This window comes from Eimeria tenella, genomic scaffold (assembly GCF_000499545.2).
Source record: "Eimeria tenella Houghton genomic scaffold, Eth_scaff38, whole genome shotgun sequence".
NCBI lineage: Eukaryota > Apicomplexa > Conoidasida > Eucoccidiorida > Eimeriidae > Eimeria > Eimeria tenella.
Window position 1 is genome coordinate 229,885 of NW_013543302.1, and position 22,870 is coordinate 252,754.

At 51.7% G+C, this 22,870-nt stretch overlaps 4 protein-coding genes across 4 annotated transcripts; 3 read left to right on the plus strand and 1 right to left on the minus strand.

Moving 5' to 3' along the window:
* Positions 1-2,746: 2,746 nt before the first annotated feature.
* ETH_00014835 (Zinc finger and GTP binding domains, related) lies at positions 2,747-6,248 on the plus strand (the record flags this gene model as incomplete). Its single annotated transcript, XM_013376633.1, has 13 exons — positions 2,747-2,938; positions 3,162-3,289; positions 3,411-3,478; positions 3,670-3,792; positions 4,006-4,292; positions 4,447-4,571; positions 4,670-4,748; positions 4,854-5,004; positions 5,141-5,273; positions 5,369-5,444; positions 5,644-5,722; positions 5,924-5,999; positions 6,134-6,248. 13 exons carry the CDS (start codon positions 2,747-2,749, stop codon positions 6,246-6,248), a joined length of 1,632 nt encoding a protein of 543 aa, XP_013232087.1.
* A 3,956-nt stretch (positions 6,249-10,204) lies between these two features.
* On the plus strand, positions 10,205-11,713 carry ETH_00014840 (uncharacterized protein; the record flags this gene model as incomplete). Its single annotated transcript, XM_013376634.1, has 2 exons — positions 10,205-11,474; positions 11,664-11,713. The coding sequence occupies 2 exons, from the start codon at positions 10,205-10,207 to the stop codon at positions 11,711-11,713; spliced, it is 1,320 nt and encodes a 439-aa protein (XP_013232088.1).
* A 3,433-nt stretch (positions 11,714-15,146) lies between these two features.
* ETH_00014845 (uncharacterized protein) lies at positions 15,147-20,329 on the minus strand (the record flags this gene model as incomplete). The annotated part of the gene is made up of 2 exons (XM_013376635.1): positions 15,147-17,597; positions 17,759-20,329. The coding sequence occupies 2 exons, from the start codon at positions 20,327-20,329 to the stop codon at positions 15,147-15,149; spliced, it is 5,022 nt and encodes a 1,673-aa protein (XP_013232089.1).
* A 987-nt stretch (positions 20,330-21,316) lies between these two features.
* On the plus strand, positions 21,317-22,564 carry ETH_00014850 (uncharacterized protein; the record flags this gene model as incomplete). The annotated part of the gene is made up of 2 exons (XM_013376636.1): positions 21,317-21,525; positions 22,231-22,564. 2 exons carry the CDS (start codon positions 21,317-21,319, stop codon positions 22,562-22,564), a joined length of 543 nt encoding a protein of 180 aa, XP_013232090.1.
* Between the last annotated feature and the right edge of the window lie 306 nt (positions 22,565-22,870).

Genomic DNA, 22,870 nt, shown 5'->3' on the forward strand with positions numbered 1-22,870 from the left:
ATAAAAGTGATAATTTTCCGCTTATTTTCATTATATGTCTTCTTGGAGGCCGCTATTTACACTCTGTGGGAAGCATCCTGGGTGCCGCAGTCTTAGCTTTATTGGTCACCTAGCGGTACGTGTAGTGCTCAGACGCTAGAGCGTGCTGGCAACCTCTAGAGGATAGCACGCCGGAAGAACACAGAAAATTTACTACTAACGATAAACCAAAACAATATATACGCGAGACATCAAGCATAGACAAGGAGTGTTTGTTGATATCCTAAGGTTGGTGCTGGCGGTGGCGCCGGCAGGAGAGTCAGAATTGTACTTCTCCGACTTTTCAAGAGGATTCAACTGAGAGACTTGAGGGGCGACTGATTATTAATTATTTGACGCTTTTTAATGAGATGCGTGTCAAAGGTAGAGAATTCGTTTGCGGTCCATCTAATTTGTGTGCAAGGAAGTCACGTAGTAGCAGGAGAGAACGCTGTTCAGTACAATGCGTGTTGTTGTTCGGCGGCCTGATGCACGTTTTCTGTCCATTATATTGCCAGTCATCAGTGCCTCTACCACTTATGGTGTTCATTTCGTCAGTGCCCATGTCACTTTTGCAAGGCTTCCCCCGTATGCACTTGTTTTGAAAATGCAGAATATCGCTCCGTAATTGGCGGAAGAGACAACCGAAGGCTGGCTGATAAAGACTTCCCCCGTCTGAAAAAGTGCTGCCACCACGTAAAATTGATTATAGTGACAGTCACGGCACTGAAGCCTTAGTTCCTTAGTGTTATTGTTGGGGACCCTGAGTTTTTCATCCCTCGCTGATCTCGTTGAAAGCCGTATACCCTTTTCTCGGAGAAATGTGTTAAAATTGACCAAGGTCAAAACGGCTTTCTGCCAAAATTTGACCCATGTGTGTTTTACGCAGCTTACGCTGAGTCTAACCATGACGCTAATATATAAGCATTGCTTATTATTTAGCACCAAAAAACATTGAGGGACTTTCCTAATGCCTCTAATGTAAGAAATTTTACAATAGAAAACTCCTTCCATATGAGAGACCCTATGACAGGTAACTTGCCCTTATCAGGGGCGCGCTTTACCGCTCAAAAAATATATTTTTTTACTTTTTCAATTCTATGAGGACAACACAAAAAGCCAGAAAGCACAATAGATTTAATCTACGAAATAGCTACTTCTTGGAAAAAAACTGAAAGTTCTGACAACAAGCCAGAGCAACCCACATTTTCCCGATACTCTCGGGTAGAAGCATCTAGACGCAAGTTTGAAGATACTTTTTGGCAGCTCAACAGGAACTTCCTATTTCACCTGCTAATTCATTGCCCAAAAATGCAGCAGCAGTTGCAATACACATTTCTGAGGAGCAATAGGAGAATCAGAGTAAGCACAGCAGGAGGGGCCAGGGTCCCGGGTACTTCTCAAGCGTAGATGGCGGCGAAGGTTTCCCTCCTCCACGAAAATGTTTGCCAGACGTCTGGGGCAATTTTCCACTTGCTTATGCAAAGCCGGCCACCGGGAAATGACATTTAGAATATTCAGGATTTATTTAGCTTTTTTTGTTGCCACATGTGTCTCTTGCGCATTAAAGTTTAAACGAGCATGCTTACAGCAACTACGTTACTTCACTCTGCGCTTCTCTATTGTTCCTTAGTATCATCTCGTAAGGTAACTACATTTTCTTCTACATATGAAGGCAATGCTGCCTTAAATGAAGCATGCTTTATTGTAGTATTACCATCCCAATTCAGCTCTCTCGCTGCCATGAATCAGCAAAGTGCTCCAGGAGACTGCACATCACCTCTGCTCACTTTGCCTGATTTATTGTCTCTCCAGTTGCCGCTAAGAGATTTGTGTCAACATAGGCTTGAAGAATGGGGGGTAATAGGGCTAGGTGTGTAGCGCTCGAGCGGCTTTCCTGCACTGGACGCGTAAGCGTGAAGGCCCTCCTAGTCAGTATTTGCAACTGCACAACTTCATGTGGACATTTTATCGTAGTCCCATTTCGCGCTCGTAAAGCTATAGTATTTCGACGTGCAGTAAAATAGGGTTGATTGTGGTTAAACAGTGAAACAAGCACGTCATATGCGGGTAAGTGTGCTGCGACGTATTTCTGCGTTTAGGACCTAACATCTTCTGTTATCTCATGCTTATTTATTAGCTGAACACATGAGAGTGGGATCTGATAAAAAGAATCGGAGCAAATTGTAATGAACTGTCTGAGCGATCAGTCACGCGAGCCATTCATAACAAGCCCCAGACTGTCTCAGGCGAATCTGCCAGTTTTATGCCTCAAAATGCCATATTTTTGTTAAATTTGAAATTAAATGACTTAATGTTTTTGCGAAATTTGCAATTAGGTCTGCACAAATTCAATGGAGACCTCATGGCACCCGTGCACGTCCCATGCTGACCATGATGCCAGCATTACAGCGGCTTGTCCATCATCGAGCACTTCTTTGTGGGCGTTTACAGCCCCCAAGAAGGTGTCTTTCTGTTATAATTCGTCACATTCTTTTTATCAATTTCACCTTTTGAGGAGGATAAGTGAAATAAACGTAAGGGTATGCTAGTCTTCTAAGTTTTTCATGGCGTTCTCCCTCCATATGTCGGGAGTGCTCATGACGTTGTGCAGGGATTCGACAGCTGAAGAAGGCCGTCGTATCGTTTGTTGCTGCAAATTTGCTCTCACCAAATAAATTCCATCTGCGAAAGAAAGAGTACGAGCCCGCGAGGCGACACATCTAAAATGGTGGTGCCAGACACTGGAATTGGTCGCATGTCAGAGGAACACATGGGAACAGTGATCAAGGACTCCGACGAATGGTCATTCATTGAGTACATGCTTCAACTTACCACTCGCACATCACGTGTAAAGCTTCTTCAGGTCTGGCACGTTGCATCTCCGCATGTCATGAATCTATTTGAGAGACGCACAGCGGTAAGTGGCCCTGTTTGTATCCTCCTTCCTCCATGGAGGACTCCAGCTGCACTTAGTTTCATTTGCACCGGATGATTAATTTTTTAGATCTTTCTACCCCCATCGTGCGTAGGTAGCTTCTGCCGAACCTTGAGACTGGTCACCCAAACTATTGTTTGTCACGCAAGGCGCCTTTTCACGTGTAGCCGACACTGTGACACCATTTGCGCTGTTGCTTATTCAGAAGCGGCTGGTGGTATATTCATTTGTCGATGCTTCACTGCTTGATGAGGAAAACACCATTCAAGACGTAGCGAGGCGCGGTTTTAAGATAGGCCCTCGGGGGATGAAATTCGTTCTAGGAAACTTCAGGTGTGTGTTAATGGACCTATTTTGCAGTAAAACACAACGCCGTTGCTAGTTGAAACAAGTGTGCTATAGTGCTGTGGGTAGAACGGTGGGCGCCAGTGTGCATTTGCGCATGCTCACAAAGTTTGCAGGGAATCCCTCTTCTTCGCGGAGATTCCGCTAAGGCCACGGACCCATTCACGCTTACTTCTCGTGAGCCAGATATATGGAAATATATCAAATGCATTAATGCATCGCTACTGCCCCTTCTGCACCATGGGCCTCAGTGAAGGGCCCCTTGTCCCACGCTTGGTCCTGCTTCAGTTGTTTTTGCCTAGTTAATAGCGGTAAATCAGTCAGGTACAAGTAGGCGCCTTCATGTCCTCGCTCATTTTATTGCTCAGCTGAGCTAAAAGGCAGTGTGGAAGAACAACAAAGACATGACCGGTCAGACTTTATGGAGGCCGCGAAGTCCCAGCTCCTTAGTGGAGAACGGCGAGTCTTTGAATTTTTCCTCTGTAAAGTTGGTGAGATGTTGCACTCTAGAATACCGAAACAGTACAGTCTACAAATGCTTGTCCCGCAGTGACTACGATGGATGTAGTTCACTTTTGAGCTGCCTTGACAGTCTGGGCAAGCGTTTTTACTCGGAGACAGGTTCCGTGGCATCAGAATGCAAACTGTACTTTCATGCGCTGTAGCTGCAGAGCACTGCAACATGTGGTGTGCTTGTTTCGCAGGAGTGGGTCACTCAGTAGTCATGTCCGACGAAAAGGAAGCGTCAGGAGAACGCACCACGCTCCCGCCAGAATACGATAGCGCCTATCTTCAAAATGGAGATGCAGCTCCTACAGAGACACTTACGGTCTTCTTTGATGACGTTGACCAGAATTTGACCAGAGGGTCGTCCCGTAATAGGAAGACTGAAGCAACTCGGCAGTTGAACAAACCAATCACCAAAGCTACAGCGGGAGTACTGCCCCGACACACTTTTCGCCAGGAATACGTCGTTTACGATTCATCACAGGTGAGGTTTTTAAGTACCATTTATACTGATTTAGTCTGGATTTGCTATTGGACGGACGTGTCCGTTTCGCATCTGCTTGCTGAAGGTGAACGAGACGCCGGCTGCTTCAGTACCTCAAAATGCGTCTTGCGCGCCGGACTGTGCGATTTCATAGGTAGTGCCTAACTATTTGGTGCTCTTTGAAGTGAATCCTATGGAGCCTGAGCTATTCGCGGTACCGCTCTGCGACACCTGTCAGGAGTTTCCCGCATCAGTTTGGTGCCCTGCTGACATGGCCAAGTATGTACAATTTATCGGAGGTCTGCTTTGTATCTACTTGTGTAATCTAGTAGCTTGCGAATTTGAGGTTTTTTTGTGAGCTGAAATGGAACCATCAGGCTGTGCGATGCCTGCGATGAGCGCCTGCATTCCCACAACAAACTCGTTTCAAGGCACATTAGAGTCCCATTGAATGAGGTGAGGAAATGCCCACGTATTCCAGTCATTATATGAGAACTATGGGGTGGTGTCCAAAGTATGGGGCGAGACGCCTACTAGTACTTTGTGTCCCTGTCTGCTCAGATGCCCAAGCCAAGCGGACGCTGTAAACAGCATGCAGGAGAAACCTACGAAGCCTTCTGCACAATGTGCCATGCTCCTGTTTGTCGGCTGTGCCGGCCCAACCACATTCATGCGGATGTAACTGGCGGATTGGCGGCCAGAGATCCTGAAGGTAGACTGAGTTCGACGTCGCGCCGGTTTGCTAGTGGAGACTTTCTGTTTGACCATGTTTAACCCTGAGAGCATCCATTTGGCGCCCCTTGTGCAGGCTCTTGATATTATATTTGTCTTGTCTGCGTCACTGTCAGGAGCTTGCACATTAATACCGCTGTCAATTGCGTACTCTGGCATATTGGAGAGAGGCCGCCAGCCCCACCTCATTTTGGAGAAACGCAGAAAAGAGCTTCGGGGGAGACTCGAAGCTCTTCAAAGCCTCATCGAGTATGGCACCGTGGACACGCTCTCGGCAGTTGCTTCTGTATCTCTTTTCTTGTCGCCTAATGACACTGTTTCAATTTGTGCGTTTTTGACTGCAGTGGCGCTCGGTGTAACTGCCGCTCGGTCGAGCAGAGGTGCTACTGCATTTTGGAGGAAACGATGAATCAGCTGAGGGTGAGCAGTCAAGGCTTCAGGGCTACATCAACTTTAGCAGTGCTGCATGAGAGGCTGACACTCAACGATGATTCTTGGGATACACCGCCTGCATTGCACAGGCGCTTGCAAGCAGCGACGTTCTCTTGAATGTCCGGGGAGCGCGGTTGCTTCCTCAGCGGTGTCCTGAGTTTGTGCTGTGGGTTGAGTATTTTCTCAGTCATGCACGGAAGACAAAATGGGCATAGTTTTGTGCCAGCAGTTCGAGTTGCAAAGACAAATGGACATGATTGAGTGGAGTGAGCAATTTTTGAGACTCCAGCGCTCTGTACTTCCTCCAGCCGATTATTTAGCTTCATGGTAAGCCACCTTCCCAATTTGTTTTAAAGAGCTGAATTTTTGTGCACCAAGTTGGGACGGTACAGACCTATAGCTGTCTTGCTTTGGCGAAAAGTTTGAATCCTAGTCCCGGCACATACATCAGCTGAGTGGGCGGTCAGGCTTAGACATTGCCGCCTACGAGATGAGATGGAGTCCCTCGCGGGTGACTTTTCTGACCTCTCACAAATGGTTTTGGTGAGCATTCCGGATGGGCTTTCATTTTTGTTGAGCTGTTTACTGCACCTCTACCCATGTCAGCATCGCAACGCTTCATGCTACAGATATCCTGAAGGCTCTTTTGGGTCCTTTGCGTGGATTCTTTTTTGCAGCCAAATATGCGGTTGGAAGGCGCCGTCGAACTTCTCACGGATACAGCTTTACAGCACAAAGAACTCCACCGGCTGCGAGGAAGCAAACATTAAAGCCCTTCACCCAGAAAGGTAACCCGCAGCATGATTTGCAGCAGCAAATCGCTTCGGAATTGATGTGTCTTTGTTATGGCGTCTAGTAGACCCCCAGCTGATAGCAGGCCTTCTGGCAGTATGGCAGTCCGTTGCAGAATAGCGATGCAAGCTGCCACTTTTTTTTTGTGCACGTGCTGAGAAGTTTTGGTGCAAACCGCGCTCTTAGTGCCATCTACAAAGGTAGAAGTAGCATCAACATCGAGAAGCCCTTAAACGCGGCAGAGTAACTCTGGATGTAGCTAGCAAAATACTGCTAACTAGAAACGCCGGAAAGCTTGGAGGTGTAAATTTGCAAAGAGCAATCATTGACGGCCCATGGCTTTGAGGGTTTTAGCGGCCCATGGGCCGCTTAAACTCTAGGGGCCCACTATTCTGCTGGCATCCAGTGGGTCTTCACTTAGCAGGCGTACATCCTTACAAGAAGACCTCTTGAAAACGCCATCTTGGCACATCTTGAGGTTGGTAACGGGTGAACTTATTGTTTAGTGGTAGACACGGAAATACCAATAGGACTTGCTGCTAGCTAGGAAGAATTGGCTCCTTCAGAGCAACTCTGTGCAGGCCGCGTGACCAAGAGCTGTTGCGTGCAGGCCTTTTTAATGAGCATGCTAGAGGTCATGGCTTTCTGAATGTATGCTTTTTGTTTTGCTAGGTTAATTAGTGCAGTCTTGTAGGGTAGTAGCGGCGTTTTCCTGGTGGCACAATAAGACGTAAACACCGGCGTGTTGCAGGGCTGGGTGCCTAAAAACTGACGTAAATGCAGCTCCAGTCTATCTTGAAATCTTAAGGGCAAAAATACGGGGATTAAAAAGATGTGGCCCGAAAGAAAGGTCCTCCCACTGAGCACATGAACAGCCTGGTGGGATGAGTTATGCAGACAGGACTGCGACGACATTTACGGAGGGTAGCACAGAACGGTCGGCACCACCTTGAATTCCACGTTAACAAGGACTCTAAAACAGCCCTGAACACGGAATGCTCACAGTTGTTGCGATTCCCGAGAGCTTTCCGCGGTTCAGATGAAGCAAGATAATTTAAGAGGGGACCCTGCACACGCAGGCAAGTTTTTCGCATTACCCTGCACACGCAGGCAAGTTTTTCGCATTACAGAGTAAGGGCCTGCCCCTGCGCCGCCGATCTGTGGATAAATTACTGAAGGCCGGTTGCTGAGTAGACATGACTTAAGCCATCCAAGTTGAGATCATTCGCCACATATGTGTAGAAAGATTACAAACTGGTTGTTCATGTGGCTTTAATTAACGCGGCTGTGATGCAACTGTTACAGCTCAAAGGCTAGCAGCGTCTTGGGGAATCTACTCTCACTGTAGTTGGCGGCCAACGGCTTCCTATGAACCATTTGGAGGCTGCTCTGATGAGCAAGTGGATGTCTTCTGGATGACTTCTCAGTAAAGCTTATACTGTATGATCTGCTGCGGGAACGAAATTCGTCTGCATGCCACAGGCATCCGCATGGCTCAAACATGCTGAGAATCTAGGTGAAGAACAAACAATGAAATCAAACCGCGAAGAGCACTAGGAAAATAGGATAAATAGATACTCAGAAGTGGCTAAAAACGGCACTCCTGCAGAGCCGCCACACAGCATTTAGTCTCGACAGGTGTGCCGGATAACGGCACAGGCACCGTAACAGTCACATCTCCATCCCTGGAGCGATACACATGGCAGGCGAAGGCCATGGCAGATGGAAGGTGTGATCAAAAAGCTAGAAAAGCCGTGCTTAACGCCCTCCATAGTAGTTTCACAATCGCCGTGCCCTTACACTGTTCTTATAATATATTATGTTTGGTGGGTCGTTGCAGACAACAGTGGTGCAAAATGCACCTACAGAGGTCCTCAGAGTGTTACTGGATCAGCGAGCCGTGTTTCCTGACGGAATGCTGCTGGACTATTGCCGTATCCTCCCTAGGACTACAACGTCTTCCTACAACGACATCTCAGTGCTGCTTGGCAACTGAGATATCCGCAATTTGCTGTACAGTGCTTTATAAAACTGCTTCAAAAAGGGACGACTTGGGGGAATAAACGGGGTTGCTGGACAACCTAGACGGCTCCAGAGATAGCGACAGACCGGTAATGGGTTGGTATCAGCTGTTAGCGAACGATGCCAGGGAAGTGGTGACAAGCGCCGTAACCGGCGTAGCCGCCACTCTGAAGCGCACAAGAACGTTGCACAGCCAATGATTTTTCGCGCTGTTTCCCCTGTCAAACTGTTCTTGAGTTTACCTTTCCAGATAGCGAAGTACCAGAGTTCGCTGCAATTTCCTTGCTGAGATCATAGATTTCATAGTGCTTCGTAGTATTCCTGGGTCCGTCCCGTGACGAGAAGCCAACCAGAGAGGCTTTCTCAAAGGACAAATGAGGGTCGTGGGAGAGGTTTGGAACTATTTAGAATGCACGAAAGGCATCATGGTAGAAAGAAATGAGAGGCTATCTGGAACGGCTGGAAGCTTTGCTGCTGTGCTTTCCGATGGTTAATGTACACCATTAACAGAGCTCGAACTTGAAGAATGCATTAGCAGCCGGCTTGTTCTTGCTGCTGATCCGCCTTTTGTAACAGGCGGCGTTCTCAGCAGCATGCAAGTCAGTGCATTATGGCACATGTAGAGTGCAACATCTGCAAGAAAGGAAGGCCCGCTGCTTACTGCGCAGGATCTCAGGTGCGCCGCTATTACCTTCCAGGATACACAACAAAACTAGCAGCTAACATTTGGCTTGAGCATTTTCTAATCTTCCATGTTACTTAAGGTCATAGAGGTGGGCTGGAAGATTAGCGTTGCATCCATCGAAAGATGCTGTAAACCGATTTCTCACCAACCGCTAGGTATTCTTGTCTCCATGCGCCCATTCTGCACCCAGAATTGAAGCACCAGCGTGGCCATGCCCCTCAGCCCTTGCTGGCGTCCTTCCAGAAATGCCACATGGAGCTGGTCAGCCTTCAAAATCAAGAAATGACGGGGACCCGCAACCCCGTTATCTTGATCATTATTTCTTTGACACTGAAGCGGACCCTAAGGTGTTTCGGTGCATTTCTTCCGCTGAAAACGAGTAGAATGCAGCTCTCTATTAAAGGGCTAGCTGATTGGCCTTGTGTTTGCTCCGCAATTCGTGCTCGTCGAGGGTCTGCGCTGAACCAGCAGCCAATATTTTTCCGCTGCGTACGTGCTGATGTGTGCCTAATTCAGAGCATTTGCCGCTCTGCAGATCGCATGTGCTTGCCCGTAGGTCTACGTTGTACATCTAAACACTGCGGAGTGGTCTGCGGTTGTGGTGTTCAGCGAGACCAGCACTGCTGCTCAGTCGCGAACAGGCCGTAATTTACTGCAAAACATGGTTCATCCCTCTATCTACTGTGGAATTACTTAGTTGAGCAGCATGTTTTGTTTAGAGACTATTGATTTCTTAGAAAGAACTAGGCTGTCCCGAGTCCGCGTCGCCATATTCGAGTCACCGGCGGTCCCAACGGAATTATTACCTAGACACCCTCAAGGCTTAATCTTCCCCCAAAACGTACAACTTAATTTGTCAATTAATCTCTACACACTCAGTTAGCGGAAAATGTTCTGCTTTCGTAGGCACTGGTAGTGCCCCGCGCTACGTTCATTATTGGGTCGAATCCGAACCCCGCACGCAATCGGTTCTGGCAGTGGTTTACGCAACAGAGGGAGGCCAGATCCAGCAAAAATGCCTCCTTAATTAGCGTGACTGTGCAACTAAGAAATATATAAACGATTGTTGCTGCTGATTTCCTGTGTTTGTTGTGTTTTCGTGAGCATTAGCCAATAGTATCGCTTGAAAATTGCCAGAGCTCTCAGTCATGCTCTCCTTGTCTTGAATTTCCGCTTGATTTCTGATGACTATGTCTTGAACGAGGAACTGAAATCAAAGGTTACACAACTTTTCTAGTTTTTTGCACAAATGGAAGGCAGCCAGTGGACTGCCGAACCCTGGGCCCCTGGGGAGGCTTCTTCAGTTGTTGCTTTGCCCCCAATTGGGGTGGAGAATCACTGTAATTATGCAAGAGATTATACTGTTCGGCGTCCTTCTGCTTCCCGGTGTCGACCTAACTTGGCATTTGCTGTTACTGCTGTCTTCACTTCCGTACTTACCTTAATTTTCGCTATATCGCTGTGTTTCCACCCCGTCGTAAGGGCAACGCAACCGAGAACAGCGCTTCGCAGGCTTTCAGCTGGCGTTGAAACTCCAGAAACACCTACCAGCGATGGTTCCCCGGAGTACCTATGCGAAGTTGCCCTTTCCGTGGGAAGGTCTCCCTCAGAGATGCCCGAATCTCCGGAACTTCCCGTGGAAACTACGGAACCAAAAGAGGAGGCAACTCAAATGCATGATACGGAATACAATGAAAAAACGCCTTCGACGGACGCTTCAGAGGGATGGAACGAGAGAGGCAACAATATGCCCCTTGAAGGCGAAAACCCAATGTTTACCAATCCAGTCACAAAAACTATTAATGAAAGTTTTCCCGCCTCACCCGTGGAAGAAGAAGACGAGTCTGAAGTGCCAAGTTCTTCCGTGGAAGTCATAGAGATCTCAGACTCACCAGAGGAAGAGAGATATCCAGAGGTTGTAATCATATTAGACGAAGACTCAGTAGACTGCACAAAAGAAATAGAAATGTCTCCCAAAGTGCGCACACCGACCGGGCCTCCGGTGTCCCCGCCTTCTGTGAAATTAAGCCCTTTATTTTACGATAAAGTTGTTGGTAAGAGGGAGCGGCAGACTAGGTTGTTTGACGGCTTTGACGAGCCGCCAGCGAAAAGGTTGGCGGCTGGAGAAGGGGAGCCGGACCTTGCAGTGGAAATTTCTCGGCTTGATTCACTTCTAGACGACCCCCCTCGAACGGCTGTCGACCTGGTGCGGACACGCCTTCTACACTGGCCGCAACCTCAGCCGCCATATTTTCCCGCCAGAGTGAAATTGGGGGACGGAGTTGAGTACCCCCTGGGGCATGTAGGCGCTAATGCGTTGACATTGGGGCGTTCGAAACATGGAAATTACCTGACAGCCGGCGGCTTTGGTGATAGTATTCCCAATGATATTTATCTTGCGCTTTTTGGAATACCGGATATTGATAAATCTGCAGGCCCACGTTTTGAAGTGCCGGAGGCTGGTGAATCTGCAGACCAAGATCAGGGTCCTGTGGTGATTTCTTCAGATTCAGACGATGGTATGGAACCTGAGATGAACACCTGTCGCGGGAGGGTGAGCTACGCTCTGCCTCTGTGTGAATTGAGCTGCTGCCCTGTCCACTAGTCGTTGGGCATTTTCTGTAACCTGCCTTATTCCATCCCGTATTATGAAAATTGCTGCTCGAGTCGCCTGCTAAACAACCCATAATATGTCTGTTTTGTTGCAGGGGCGTCTGCGGGAACTTACAGCCCCAGCGAAAGTAAAACGCTTCCTTGAAAACGAAGGTTCTGCAATCCATCGCATGCTCCAGGCGAGATTTCAACATCTGCCAAAATCAGTAAGTCGCCGAAGGGAGAGTAATTCAGTGGTATTACTATTTGATTGTTCACTGGCTCCCACCTGACTGCTTTTGAGAAGTTCGATTGTGTCCACTTTGCACTCCATCGACCTCGTCTGATCGGCTCCATCATGTTTCAAGCTGCTTCCTGTGTGAATGGTTTGTGACCTTTGGGACCTCCCACTATGTCTTAGATAGCCATTACCAAAGTTTGCTATACTCCTCATGCATGCGCAGCCCTATTTTGCCTTTATAAGGGACAGTTTCGGGTTTTTGAGAGGTGATATTACATCGCGAAATTTGGAGAGAGTATCCAGACCAACGATGGGCATTTAGATTCAGACACTTCGTGCCCTTTTGTGTGCCTTAACAGCTTATTCCAATTATATTGGACTAGAGATGTTTCATGGTTAACTAGAAATTATATTTCCTGAGGGACAAGCTAAATCGACCCTGCGTTGTGCGCAACGTCCCTTGAGCACTTTGTGGCTTTTGTGCTTTTCAGCTTGTTACAGTTCTCGAATCCCGGAAAAGTGAAGGATGTACAGAGTGCTACATGAAGCACCCGTTTTATCGGTTGCCGTCTGTCCGTAAGATGAGACCCGTTCGCGTATTTAATTTCGAAGAGCTAGATGCAAGAAGGGTTTGTCGCGTCGACATTTACCCCCCCTTATTCAGCCTTCGGGAAGTCCTGAGTAGGCGCGAGGTTCATGGGTCTGCATTGAAAACGCTTCTCAGATCCTGTGAAGATCTTGTTGAATTTTTAATCACCGCTCCACAGACAGAAAGAAATACTGACTTCCCGTGCTTTCTACAGGAGGCACTTGGACGGCGTTTTCTTGCGCTGGATGCTGTGTGGTGTATTTGCGAATTACTTGGCCCAGCAGCGCAGAAAGAGAAGTGGTGGCGCACAATGATGGATAGTGTATTAGAACTACCACAGTTACGCATTCCGCAGACGATGCACCAGCATAGCCGATTTCCCCTTGTGATGAAGCTCGCTGCTGTGTTGTATGAATACAATGATGGGCAACGCCCTCCACCCAGGGAGGTAGTTCAACTGAAGAGGGACCTTTTCGACATGAACACTGGCCCGCGCTTTTTTAGGTATGAACGGTGGAACCCATGGCGGGAAGATGATAAGGAAGCTACAGAAAACTCCATAGAATGTACACTTGCTGAAAATGAAGCAACGGAAGAATCTGACGAATCCACGGCTTGTTAAGGGAGCTGCATTATTCTTTGCAGCTCAAGCCCAAGTCCCTCGATTTCTTCGCTGCAAGTGCGTCAAAAACTGGCGATTTTTGGCTTTCAGCGGAAAAAACATGACTCTCAGGGGATTTGGCGCGCGATAAGAATCATGTGGAATTATCTTTACAATCCAAAGGGAAGAGGGATGCAACGTCATTCCGCGTTTGGCAGATTCCCACTGAAACGAGGCCCATGCCTGGAGAGGACAACGAAGGTCAAAAGTGCAAGTGTACCACGCAGGTTTCTTTCCTTTTTAAAAGCATTCATGAGTGAATTGTTACCTTTTAAAGGCGTCGTTTGCTGACTCCGGTGTCTTTTACTGTACTCAGTGTGCTCTTTCATGTCCCCGTAAGGTGAACTCGGCGGCCTGATTCGGAGCGCACAGAACTCTTTGCAGTTACTGAAGCTGCCGTTGCTACCTAAGGCAACAAAAGCTGTAAATCTGTGACGCAACGCCGGCGTGCCGCGAATTTTTTCTAGAAAAGTGCAAGCAAGAACACAGCGCAGTAGGAACAGCTCACGGCAGTGCTTTTGAGGAAGATACTGCATTTGTGGATTTCAAAGACTAAAGAACTGCTCGAGCCCAAGACTTTTACTGGGATGCGACATAACAGTGCACAATTCGCCAGTTTTGTACGACAGCACCTGTGTGCACCAGCTGGCTTCCCGTGGCACTCTGGCATTATTGCGCAGGGAGTGGTGGTCTCTACTGTTGAAGCCAAACAGCAGACACGGTAAAATGTGCCTGCATTGAGGAAGTTGCATGTTGATTATCTGGATCGTATATTGTTCAAATGACGCAATAAGGCATCCATTGTGAGTGTAGGGCGGCCGAGAAAGAACTTCAAAGGCCTCAAATGGAGAGTGCTCAATCAGGAACAAATATAGTTTTTTTTTCCTCTGTTCGAAAAGGCGGAGTCTGCAACAGAAGCCAACCCCGAAATGAGTCTGTTCTCTATTCGCGATCTACACTACAGCGAGTGGTAAGGCAAGGTCTTCGTCTCTGAAGGCACCGCCCAGTCCCAAAGCACAACTGTGTCATCTTGCTCATTCAAATTAACGATATGGCGGCATCACTTCTTGGAATGGCCCGCTCAGAGGTGAGCAGTGCTGCACCTATAACCCGAGCGGTGACTGCTGCTCTCCAAGGAAGGCCGCTTTCTAAACGCGCTGGGACAAGCGCGCTTTTTGTTTTGAGGCAATTTTGAGGTAGAATTTGTTCAGCCACCTTTTGCATGCGCTGAACTGTCGCTGCTCACACAAAGTAGGGCGTTTGGCATCCCTGCTACCTGGCACTGATGAGTTTCATCTGCAGTTTCCGAAGTATGTTGCCTCTTCACCACCATCTGTTGTTCGCATTGTTTCGCCGCTTCATGCTTATTGCTGGTCCTAGCCAGCGCCGCGCTGACCGCTACAAGCTGAATGCATGCCAGGTTTATGAGTTTTGTACAAAGTCTTTTGTGCCTGTCTCCTGCTGTTTCGCAATTTGGGGCATATGTGGACTCATTTATGCATAGAGCCCCCTATGCATTCTATGCATTCTATGAACTGTTTCGTATTCGTAACCCTGCTGGCGTACTCGCTAGTGAACCATTTGCGTAGCTCGGCACTTAGCCTTGCCTTTAATTGGCTTTGACGCTGCCCGTGCAGTGCTTGTTCCTTTAGCAGATACCGAACACCCATTTTCTGTCTAGTGGTGTTCACGATTCTGCTGCTGCTGCTTTTTTTGCTTTTATTGCCTACACCTTCTGCGGCACACCACGGGTACCTAGCGCAACAGAAAGTTTCCCCTTGAAGCATAGAGTTAAACCGGTGGCCTCCAGCAACACACCAGCCCCCTGAACGATGTGAAAAGCCAGAGTCCTGAGTGACGCCACAGCAGCGGTGGGGCCCCCAAGGTCTGCCCTGGGGACACTAGGGCGTGGCCTTTCAAAGCTCTGGGGAGGGGTAAGAAAGCGCGGGACCTTCCGACAGTCACGTAGCGACTTATGGCCTTTTTAACATTGGTGGGAGCTGCTGAAAGCTAGCTGCAGAGTTTCGTAGCACACGAAAAGCTGGCTCGCTGCTGCAAGCAAAGTAGCAGCTCGTTGCATCTCCACGCTGAGTGTACAGAGGCCGCCTTTACTCTTCGCAGGCAAAGAACTCTTCGCGCACTATTCTTCTTGCCATCCCTGCGGCCCTCTCTGCCAAGGAGAGGCGTTTGTCTTCAGGATCTTTTCTGCTTCTTCTTCCGCCATTTGCCCCTCCCACTTGACCTGCCGGGGCCCCACAATCTCCTTGTGGAAGCAGCAAGGATTTGCTGCCTCTGTAGACAGAAGGATGTGGGGGTGGCCTGGCGCGTCGCCTCCAGTTCTCTGCCCGTGCTCTCGCTCCGCTGCTGCTGCTGCTGGTGTGAATGCTGCTTCGTGAGCTGTTTCTGCTGCTGCAGCTTCTATCTTCGGTGCGCCTTCTCCAAGCCCTTTCGAAGGGCACTAAGCCACTCCGCCTTTGCACAGTTTGCTGCAGTGGAGGGCGTGCTGCAGCACGAGGGCTGCAAAAGCTTCTCCAGTGCCCTTCCAGCCTTTGCTGCTGCCGCCGGCAGACGCTTTCCGGCCGCCATTGCTGCCTTTCTTTCCGAGGCTCTCTGCTACTGTCTAAGCACCTCCAGAGCTCGTCTTGGGCTTGCTGCTGCTGCGGCTTCTGCCGCCACACCGGCGGCTGCTGCCGCTGCTGCCCTCCCACTGCAGCAAGGCGGCTGCCGGACGGCTCCTCGTGACTGAACTTTGCTTTCCGCAGCTCTCCATTGTTTTTGTTGCAGTTTGCAACAAAGACTTCTGCTGGTTTGGCGGGAGCTGGCAGCCTTTTCTCCAGCCGCAGCGGAGGCACAGGCGCGGGGGCCCTGAGATATTCATGGGACAGCCCCGAGTCTTGCTGCTGCTGCCTGTGTTGCTGCTGCCTCTGTTGCTGTTGCTTTGCAGGCTGCTGCTGCAGTTGAGGCGGGGGCTGCGGCGAATGCCTCTGCAACTGCGGCAGCTGCTGCTCCTGACACCGCTGCTGATTTCTTTGAACGGAATGGTACATGGGTGGCTCCACCTGTCTGGCGGTGGCGCGGGTGTCCTTTTGCACTCGTTGGACTTTACTTGCGTACGGCTGCTGGTGCTGCAGCTGTTGCTGCTGCAGCTGCTGGTGCTGCTGCTCCAGCTGATACGGGGTGTTCTCCCTAGGTATAGCTCGGCGCAAGTGATTAGTAGTCTGTTGCTGCTGGCTGTCTGCTATCCAGTGCTGTTGCTGCCCTTGCTGCTGCTGCTGCTGTTGCGGCTGCTGAGGAAACGGCGAGTGCACTTCCGTTACAGTAGTCGCCACCAGGCTTCCGATTCTGCTGCTGCTGCTGCTGGGCTGCAGCGTGCAGCAGGAAAGGTCACTTTGAAAGACGATTTCGCCGCGCGCCTCTGCTGCCTCTTGCGCAGCAGAAAGGCCGAAAATGCCAATGGCCCCAGACTCCCCAGAGCAGGCAGAAGCCCCAGATGCTTCGGCGCTTCCTGCTGCAGCACTTGACTTGAGACAATTCATAATGGGCAGCCGCAGTCGGGGGTAGTTTTGCTGCTGCTGAGGAAGCACGGGTCGCCGCAGCGGAGACGGCGCTGCTGCTTCTGCGTGCAGAATTCGTGCAGCTGCAGCACCAGCTCTGGGCGCAGCAGCAGCTCCTTGCTTCCTTCTCTCCTCCTCCACAGCATTGCTGGCTTCCTGCTCTCCAGCAGGACCCCCAGGCTTCCGCTGCAGCACAGGCTGAGGTGCAGCAGGCTCTTCGAGAGCGCCACTGGCGCCCCAGGAGGGGCCGTAGCTGCGGCCTTTCTTGCGATGAGGACAAGACGGGGCACCGGAAGCAGCAGCTGCAGCAGCAGCAGCAGCCGTAGCAGCAGCAGCAGCCGCAGCAGTAGCAGCAGCAGCAGCATTGCTATTGTCCAATGCCGCCGTTGCGCCGAAGGCTGCCGACGTGCGGGCCTTTTCCACATGCTCTTGATGCGGCTGCGCGTGGGCCCACTGTGTTGTCACAAGCTCCCCAGCAGCAGCAGCAGCAGCAGCGCCAGCAGCAGCAGCAGCGTCACGATCGGCGCTGACTGTTTGCCTGTGTCGAAATTCAGTGCTGCTATTGCTCCCGCTGCTGCTGCCGTTGCAGCCTGTACTGGGCACTGTTTGCCTGGGGCTTCTTTGTGGGCCTCCTGCTCTAGGGTAGCAGCTCGCCTCAGGCTGCTGTAGCGCTTCAGGTGCAGCAGCAGCAGCAGCAGCAGCAGTAGGCGCAAGCAGCAAAGCGTGCAAGTCGCCGCCGTTTAGTTTGCGCTGGCTGGAGCGCGCATGAGGTCCAGCTTCGTTGGAAGCTGCGGAGCCCAGCAGAGCCTGCTCAGCGTTTCTTACGAGCTGCAGGGCTTGCTGCACTGCTGCTGCTGCTGCTGTTGCCCGCTTGCTGTCGTGGCCTTGGAGGAGCAGCTGCTGCTCCTGCTGGAGCTTCTGCTGCAGCTCGTGCTGCAGCAGCCCCCACAGCAACCCTGCTGTCTTTTGCTGCTTTGGAGAGTGAAGCGGTTGGGGCAAAGCCCGCTGCAGCAGCAAGGCATTCAAACAGGCAGCAGCAACGCCTGCAGAGGCAGAAAAGGACTTTTGCTGCTGCAAACGGCCCTAGCGCATGCAGCAGAGAAGGGTAAAATGGGCAAAACGGGGGTGGATGCAGCAGCAAAGCAGTGCATGTATTTTTTCCTTACCCGGGGGTGCAGCACAGTTCCAATCTCCGTCTCGCGTTGCGGGTCAGGCGCTGCTGCTGCTGCTGCTGCTGCTGCTGCTGCTGCGCCTGCTGCGCCTGCTGCTGCAGCGGCGGTCTCGGCGTGCTGCAGCGTCTCTCCCGGCAAGGCAAATACTTGCCTTTGCTTCAAGAACCCGCAGCGGCACCGGCAAACGCAGCCAGGGCCTCCCCGCCTGCTGCTGTTGCTGCGGCTGCTCGTCATGTTGCTGTTGCTGCTGCTTGTTCCCCTTTCGCTGGCATACCGCACTGCTTCTTCTCTTTGTGCTGCTGCAGCTGCAGCAGCCTGTACTGGCGCTGCAGCTTTTGGCAGCACTCCAGGAGTGCCCAACGCATACGCTTTTGCTGCTGATGGCGTTGCTGCAGCAGCAACGTTTCCTGTACCGTCGAGAGGACCTGCCTCATTGCTAGTCTGCAGCAGCAGCAGCTGCTGCTGCTGCTGATGCCTGGCAGAGACATCCCGAGTCACTGAAGGCTGCAGCGGGGAGCCAACAGCGTAGCCGCTTGGGCCCGGAAGCGCAGCTGCTGCAGCTGTTCCACCTGTGACCGCAGCAGCCCTTGCTGCTGCCGCTGCTGCTGCTGCTGCTGCCGACCTCGCTGCTGCTTCTGCTGCAGCTGCTGCTGGCATGGTGTCTGCACTCTGCGGGTAACTGACACTGCAGGCTGCCCCGTGAGCTGCTACTGCTTGGATTATTCTTTCGCCTTGTTGGTCTTCTAGCAGAACAGCATCTGGCAGCAGCTTCTTCTCTTGTTGCTGCTGCAGCACCCAGGGTAACGCCTGCTCCTGTTCCTGCCGCAGGTGCTTCTGCTGCGGGTGCTGTTGCTGCGGGTGCTGCTGCTGCTGGTGCTGCTGCGGCAGGAGCTGCTGCTGCTGGTGCTCCTGCTGCCGCTGCTCTTGCACTTGTTGTAGCTGGGGAGATTGAGGCAAAGACAAACCCACAGGCGCTCTTACATTCTGTTGGCCGCCTCCAGCCGACGGGTGATCAGCAGCAGAAGTTCGTGCTGCTGCCTTAGCTGCTGCTGCAGTTGCCGCTGGTGGCTTTGCTGCCCCGTCGTTGCTGCAGCAGCCACCGATACCCCCAAGCCCCTTTGCGAGCCGGTTTGCGTTGAGCAACTGCTGCGTCACCAGACGCTTCTCTTCTAGCTGCTGCAGCAGCAAGGCCTGTTCTTTAAGGCGCATGCAAATCTCCAGCCTCAGCGCAGCAGTTTTGCGGCTTTTTTCCCCCTGGCTGCTGCTCCTGTTGCTGCTGCTTCCGTTGCTGCTGCAGCTGCTGGACGGAGCGCCAGGGTCCCGCAGCCGGATAGGCACAAAGATTCCTCTGAGCTCGGGTAGTTGCTGTAATTGCTGCTGCTGTCGTGGTAGTTGCTGCTGCGGCTGTTGGTGCTGCTGCTGTTTGTGCAGCTGCCGCTGATGCTGCTGACATCCTGTTTCGTGCTGCTGCTGCCACAGCGGCTCCCTAAGTGCTTCTTCAGGCGACCTTAGACGAGTGATTGCCTGCAGCTCTTTTCCTTGTGGAATGCCTCTGCGCAGCGTATCAGCTGCTGCTGCAGCAGCAGCAGAAGGGGCACCAACAGAAGCAGCAGGAGATGCAGAAGCAGCAGCACCTGGTCCTGCTGCAGCCTCCCTTGGCTGCTGTTCCCAGCCCTCGCCATTTCGGCGACGCTCCACGTTTTGCTTTTGCGACTGCTGCTGCTGCTGCTGCTTTTGTTGCCGCTGCAGCAGCTGCTTCTGTCCCGCGCTGGTCCCTTTTTCCCTTTCTGATGTCAAGGGAGAAGCTTCAGCGCTGATTTGGTTTTGCAGCAAAGACCAAGGAGGTGTTACTGTGCCATCAAACTGATGCGGCGAATGCCTGTTTGGTGAAGCAGCAGGCGCAGCAGGTGCAGCAGCAGCAGCAGCAGCAGCAGCAGGAAGTGCAGCAGTGTTTTGGTGCTGGTCAGCCTGAACGCGCGGCCAAGCAAATACTGTGCCTCTCTCGGCTGATGCTAGCACAGTTACTGGGAGGGAGCGTCTGCGCACACTGCCAATGCTGCTGCTGCTACTGCTGCTGCTGTTGCTGTTGCTGCTGCTGTTGGTGCTGCTGCTATTCCTTTTCGGCGCAGCGCTGGCAGCTCCCCTAGCTGCAGCAGCAGCCTTTAAATGAGCATCTGCAGCGCCAAAGCCCGAGCCTTTTGTAGAAGCCCTAAAGAGGTGCAGCCCCAGCCTGCTGCCTGCAGCAGCATTCCTGCTGCTCTTGTCCGAGGGAGCAGCATCGGCAGGAGCAGCATTTGCAGCAGCAGCAGCAGCAGCAGCATCGTTCACTTTGTTGCTGCGACCGCGACGCAGCAGCTGACGAATTCTAGCTGTCCCCTTCTGCAGCAGCTCGAAAGAAGGGCTCCTCAGTGCTGTTTGCCTCTTTTCTTTGCGGGTGTAGCTGCGGGTGCTTCTGCTGCAGCTGCTGCTGCTGCTGGTGCAGCGGAGCTGCGGCTCTTCCGACTGGTATGTGCTCGATCCTGCTGCTGCTGCACGTGACGCGACGCGTGCAGCAGTTAATCTCATTTTATATCATTTATTTGCCGCACCGGCAGCAGCGGCACAGCAGCAGGAGCACCAGGAGCAGCAGGACACCAGGTCTTGCATTAAAGGCTCTACTTAGCATGCTACACATACTTTGCTAATAGCTGTGGCCCTGCTGTAGCTGCATGTGGTTTCGCCGCTGCTGCTGTTGCTGCTGCTGCTGCAGCTGCTCTTGCTGCTGCTGCTGCAGTGACTGCCTTCAATCGCAAACCTGCGCCCGTCCTCAGCTCCCATAGCGTCAGCTCTTCTGCTAATTCAGCTGTATGCGGCCGTGACGAGCAGCAGCAGCAGCAGTAGCAGCAGCAGCAGCAGAAGTTGCCTCTACCTCTACAGTGACCTTCTGCTGCTACGGCGCCAGCAAGCCACGGCAGCGAGTGACATACAGATACGTTCTGCCAAACCTGTTGCAGCTGTGGCTGCTGGTACAGAGGGAGCTTTAGCAGCAGCCTGAGCAGCAGCCGCAGCAGCAGCCACAGCGGCAGCAGCAGCAGCAGGTCAGAAGCAGGGTCACCGCTGCACCGTCCCCTGGCAAAGCCTCTTCCCAGCGAAGATCTGGCCGAAATGCATCTTCTTAGGGCAGATTTAGCAGTGAAACTTTTCTCTCTTTAACCCAGGGCAAAAGGAAAGAAGCTGCTGCTGCTGTGGCAACAGCAGCAGCAGCAACAGCAGCAGCAGCATGGGGCCCTCTGGCAGCAGCAGCAGACACTGCATGGGTCTTAGCAGAAGAGCTGTGCTCCTCCTGGACTTCGGTGCCGCACGATCTTGTTCTTTTCTGTTATTTTTTTCAAAATTAATCATCCTTCTGCAGCATTTCCTTTTGCTGCTGGTGGTGGCTGCCCCGGCAACGCTGCAGCACCGACCGACAGCAGTAGCGGCAGCAGCAGCAGCAGCAGCAGCAACCACAACTGCAGCAGGAGCCGTGACTGCTGCATGCGTTCAGGGGGACACACAGCTTCTAAGCGCAGGAAGATGAACAGCAGCAGCAGCAGCTGGAGCCAGCCGCCTGCAGCAGCAGCAGCAGCAGCAGCTGGCGAGCAGCAGCAGTCCTCCTCAGCGCACGAGCCTCTGTCTGCTGCACTTCTAGAAGACACAGCAAAACGCATGCAGCATGCAGACTCCTTCTGGGGGCAACTGGAGGCAGCAGCAGCAGCAGATGTGGGGCCACAGAGAGCGAAACGGTAAGCTGCTGCAGCCCCTGCTGCAGCTGCTGCTGCAGCTGCAGCTGCTGCTGTAGCTCCTGCTGCGGCTGCTGGCGCAGCTCCTGCTGCTGCTGCTGCTGCAGCTCCTGCTGCAGCTTCTGCTGCTGCTGCTGATGCTGGAGCTTCAGCGCTGCTTCCGCGGTGCATGCATGCGGCATCTACATAATTTATAATTATACAAATTATAAATGTATTTATAAAAATTATAAATCTTTTTTTTAAAAAGTGCATTTATGGTGTAAGTACTCTTGTGGTGTTTCTGCTGCGCCTCATGTACACTGCAGAGTTTGCACTTCACATGTTCGCTGTTCGCTTCTGTTTCTGTTTGCTGCTGCTGCTGCTGCTGCTGCTGCAGCTCAGAACTATTTAGGACTTTCTCTTTTGATTATTCTCTTTGTCTATTTGTCTGCTGCAACAAATTGTTTTCCCATTTGTCTTTTTCTTTTGCTGCTGTTTATATTTTCAAGGAGGGCATTTGTGGTTTGCTGCAGTGGTGCGTTCCTGGCTGCGGCTCTGTCTGCCAACCCTAAACCCTAGACCCTAAACCCTAATTTAGGGTTTGGCTGCCTGCGTTTGCTGCCCAGGCTCGTTGAAGTCTTCAGGCGCAGCCACAAACAGAAAATTGACGCCACAAATTTAGAACATGCTGAGCAGCTTGCTGCTCAGATATTTTCTGCGCTGCAGCAGCAGCAGTAGATTTACTGCAGCTGCAGCGCGAGCAGCAAAAGCTGCAGCAGCAGCTGCTGCTGTGCATTCAGCGCCAGAACCGGAAGCACCGCGAAAGCGGCTGCAGAGATACTCTCCGCCATGCAGCAGCAGCAGCAAACGAAACGGCGAGGGTGCAGCACCTAAGCCAGCAGCAGCAGCAGTTGCTGCTGCTGCTGCTGCTGTTCTTGCCGCAGCGCGCCGCGGACGGACAGCGTCGGGCTCTTCTGCTGCAGCAGCAACTGCAGCAGCAACAGCAGCAACTGCAGCAGCTCCCCAGTACGTAAGCCAAAAAGTTAAAAAGGCGAGGTAACAACCCGCCCGTCTGTCCTTGCTGCTGCAGCAGCAGAAACGCAGCAGCTGCAGCAAAGGCACCCTTTTGCCACAGCACAAGCCGCAGCAGCTGCTGGAAATCGATGTGTGCTGTACTGTCTGGCAGCAAGGAATTCTCCTGCAGCAGCAGCAGCAGTTGCTGCAGCAGTTTCTGGGCAGCAGCTGCAGCAATTGCTAAGACAGCGGCAGCGGTTTTGCTGTGCTGCTGCAACGGACGCAGCAGCAGCAACTGCTGCAGCTGCTGCACCTGCTTTTTCCCTGCTTTTTACTATTGTGGCAACAGCTG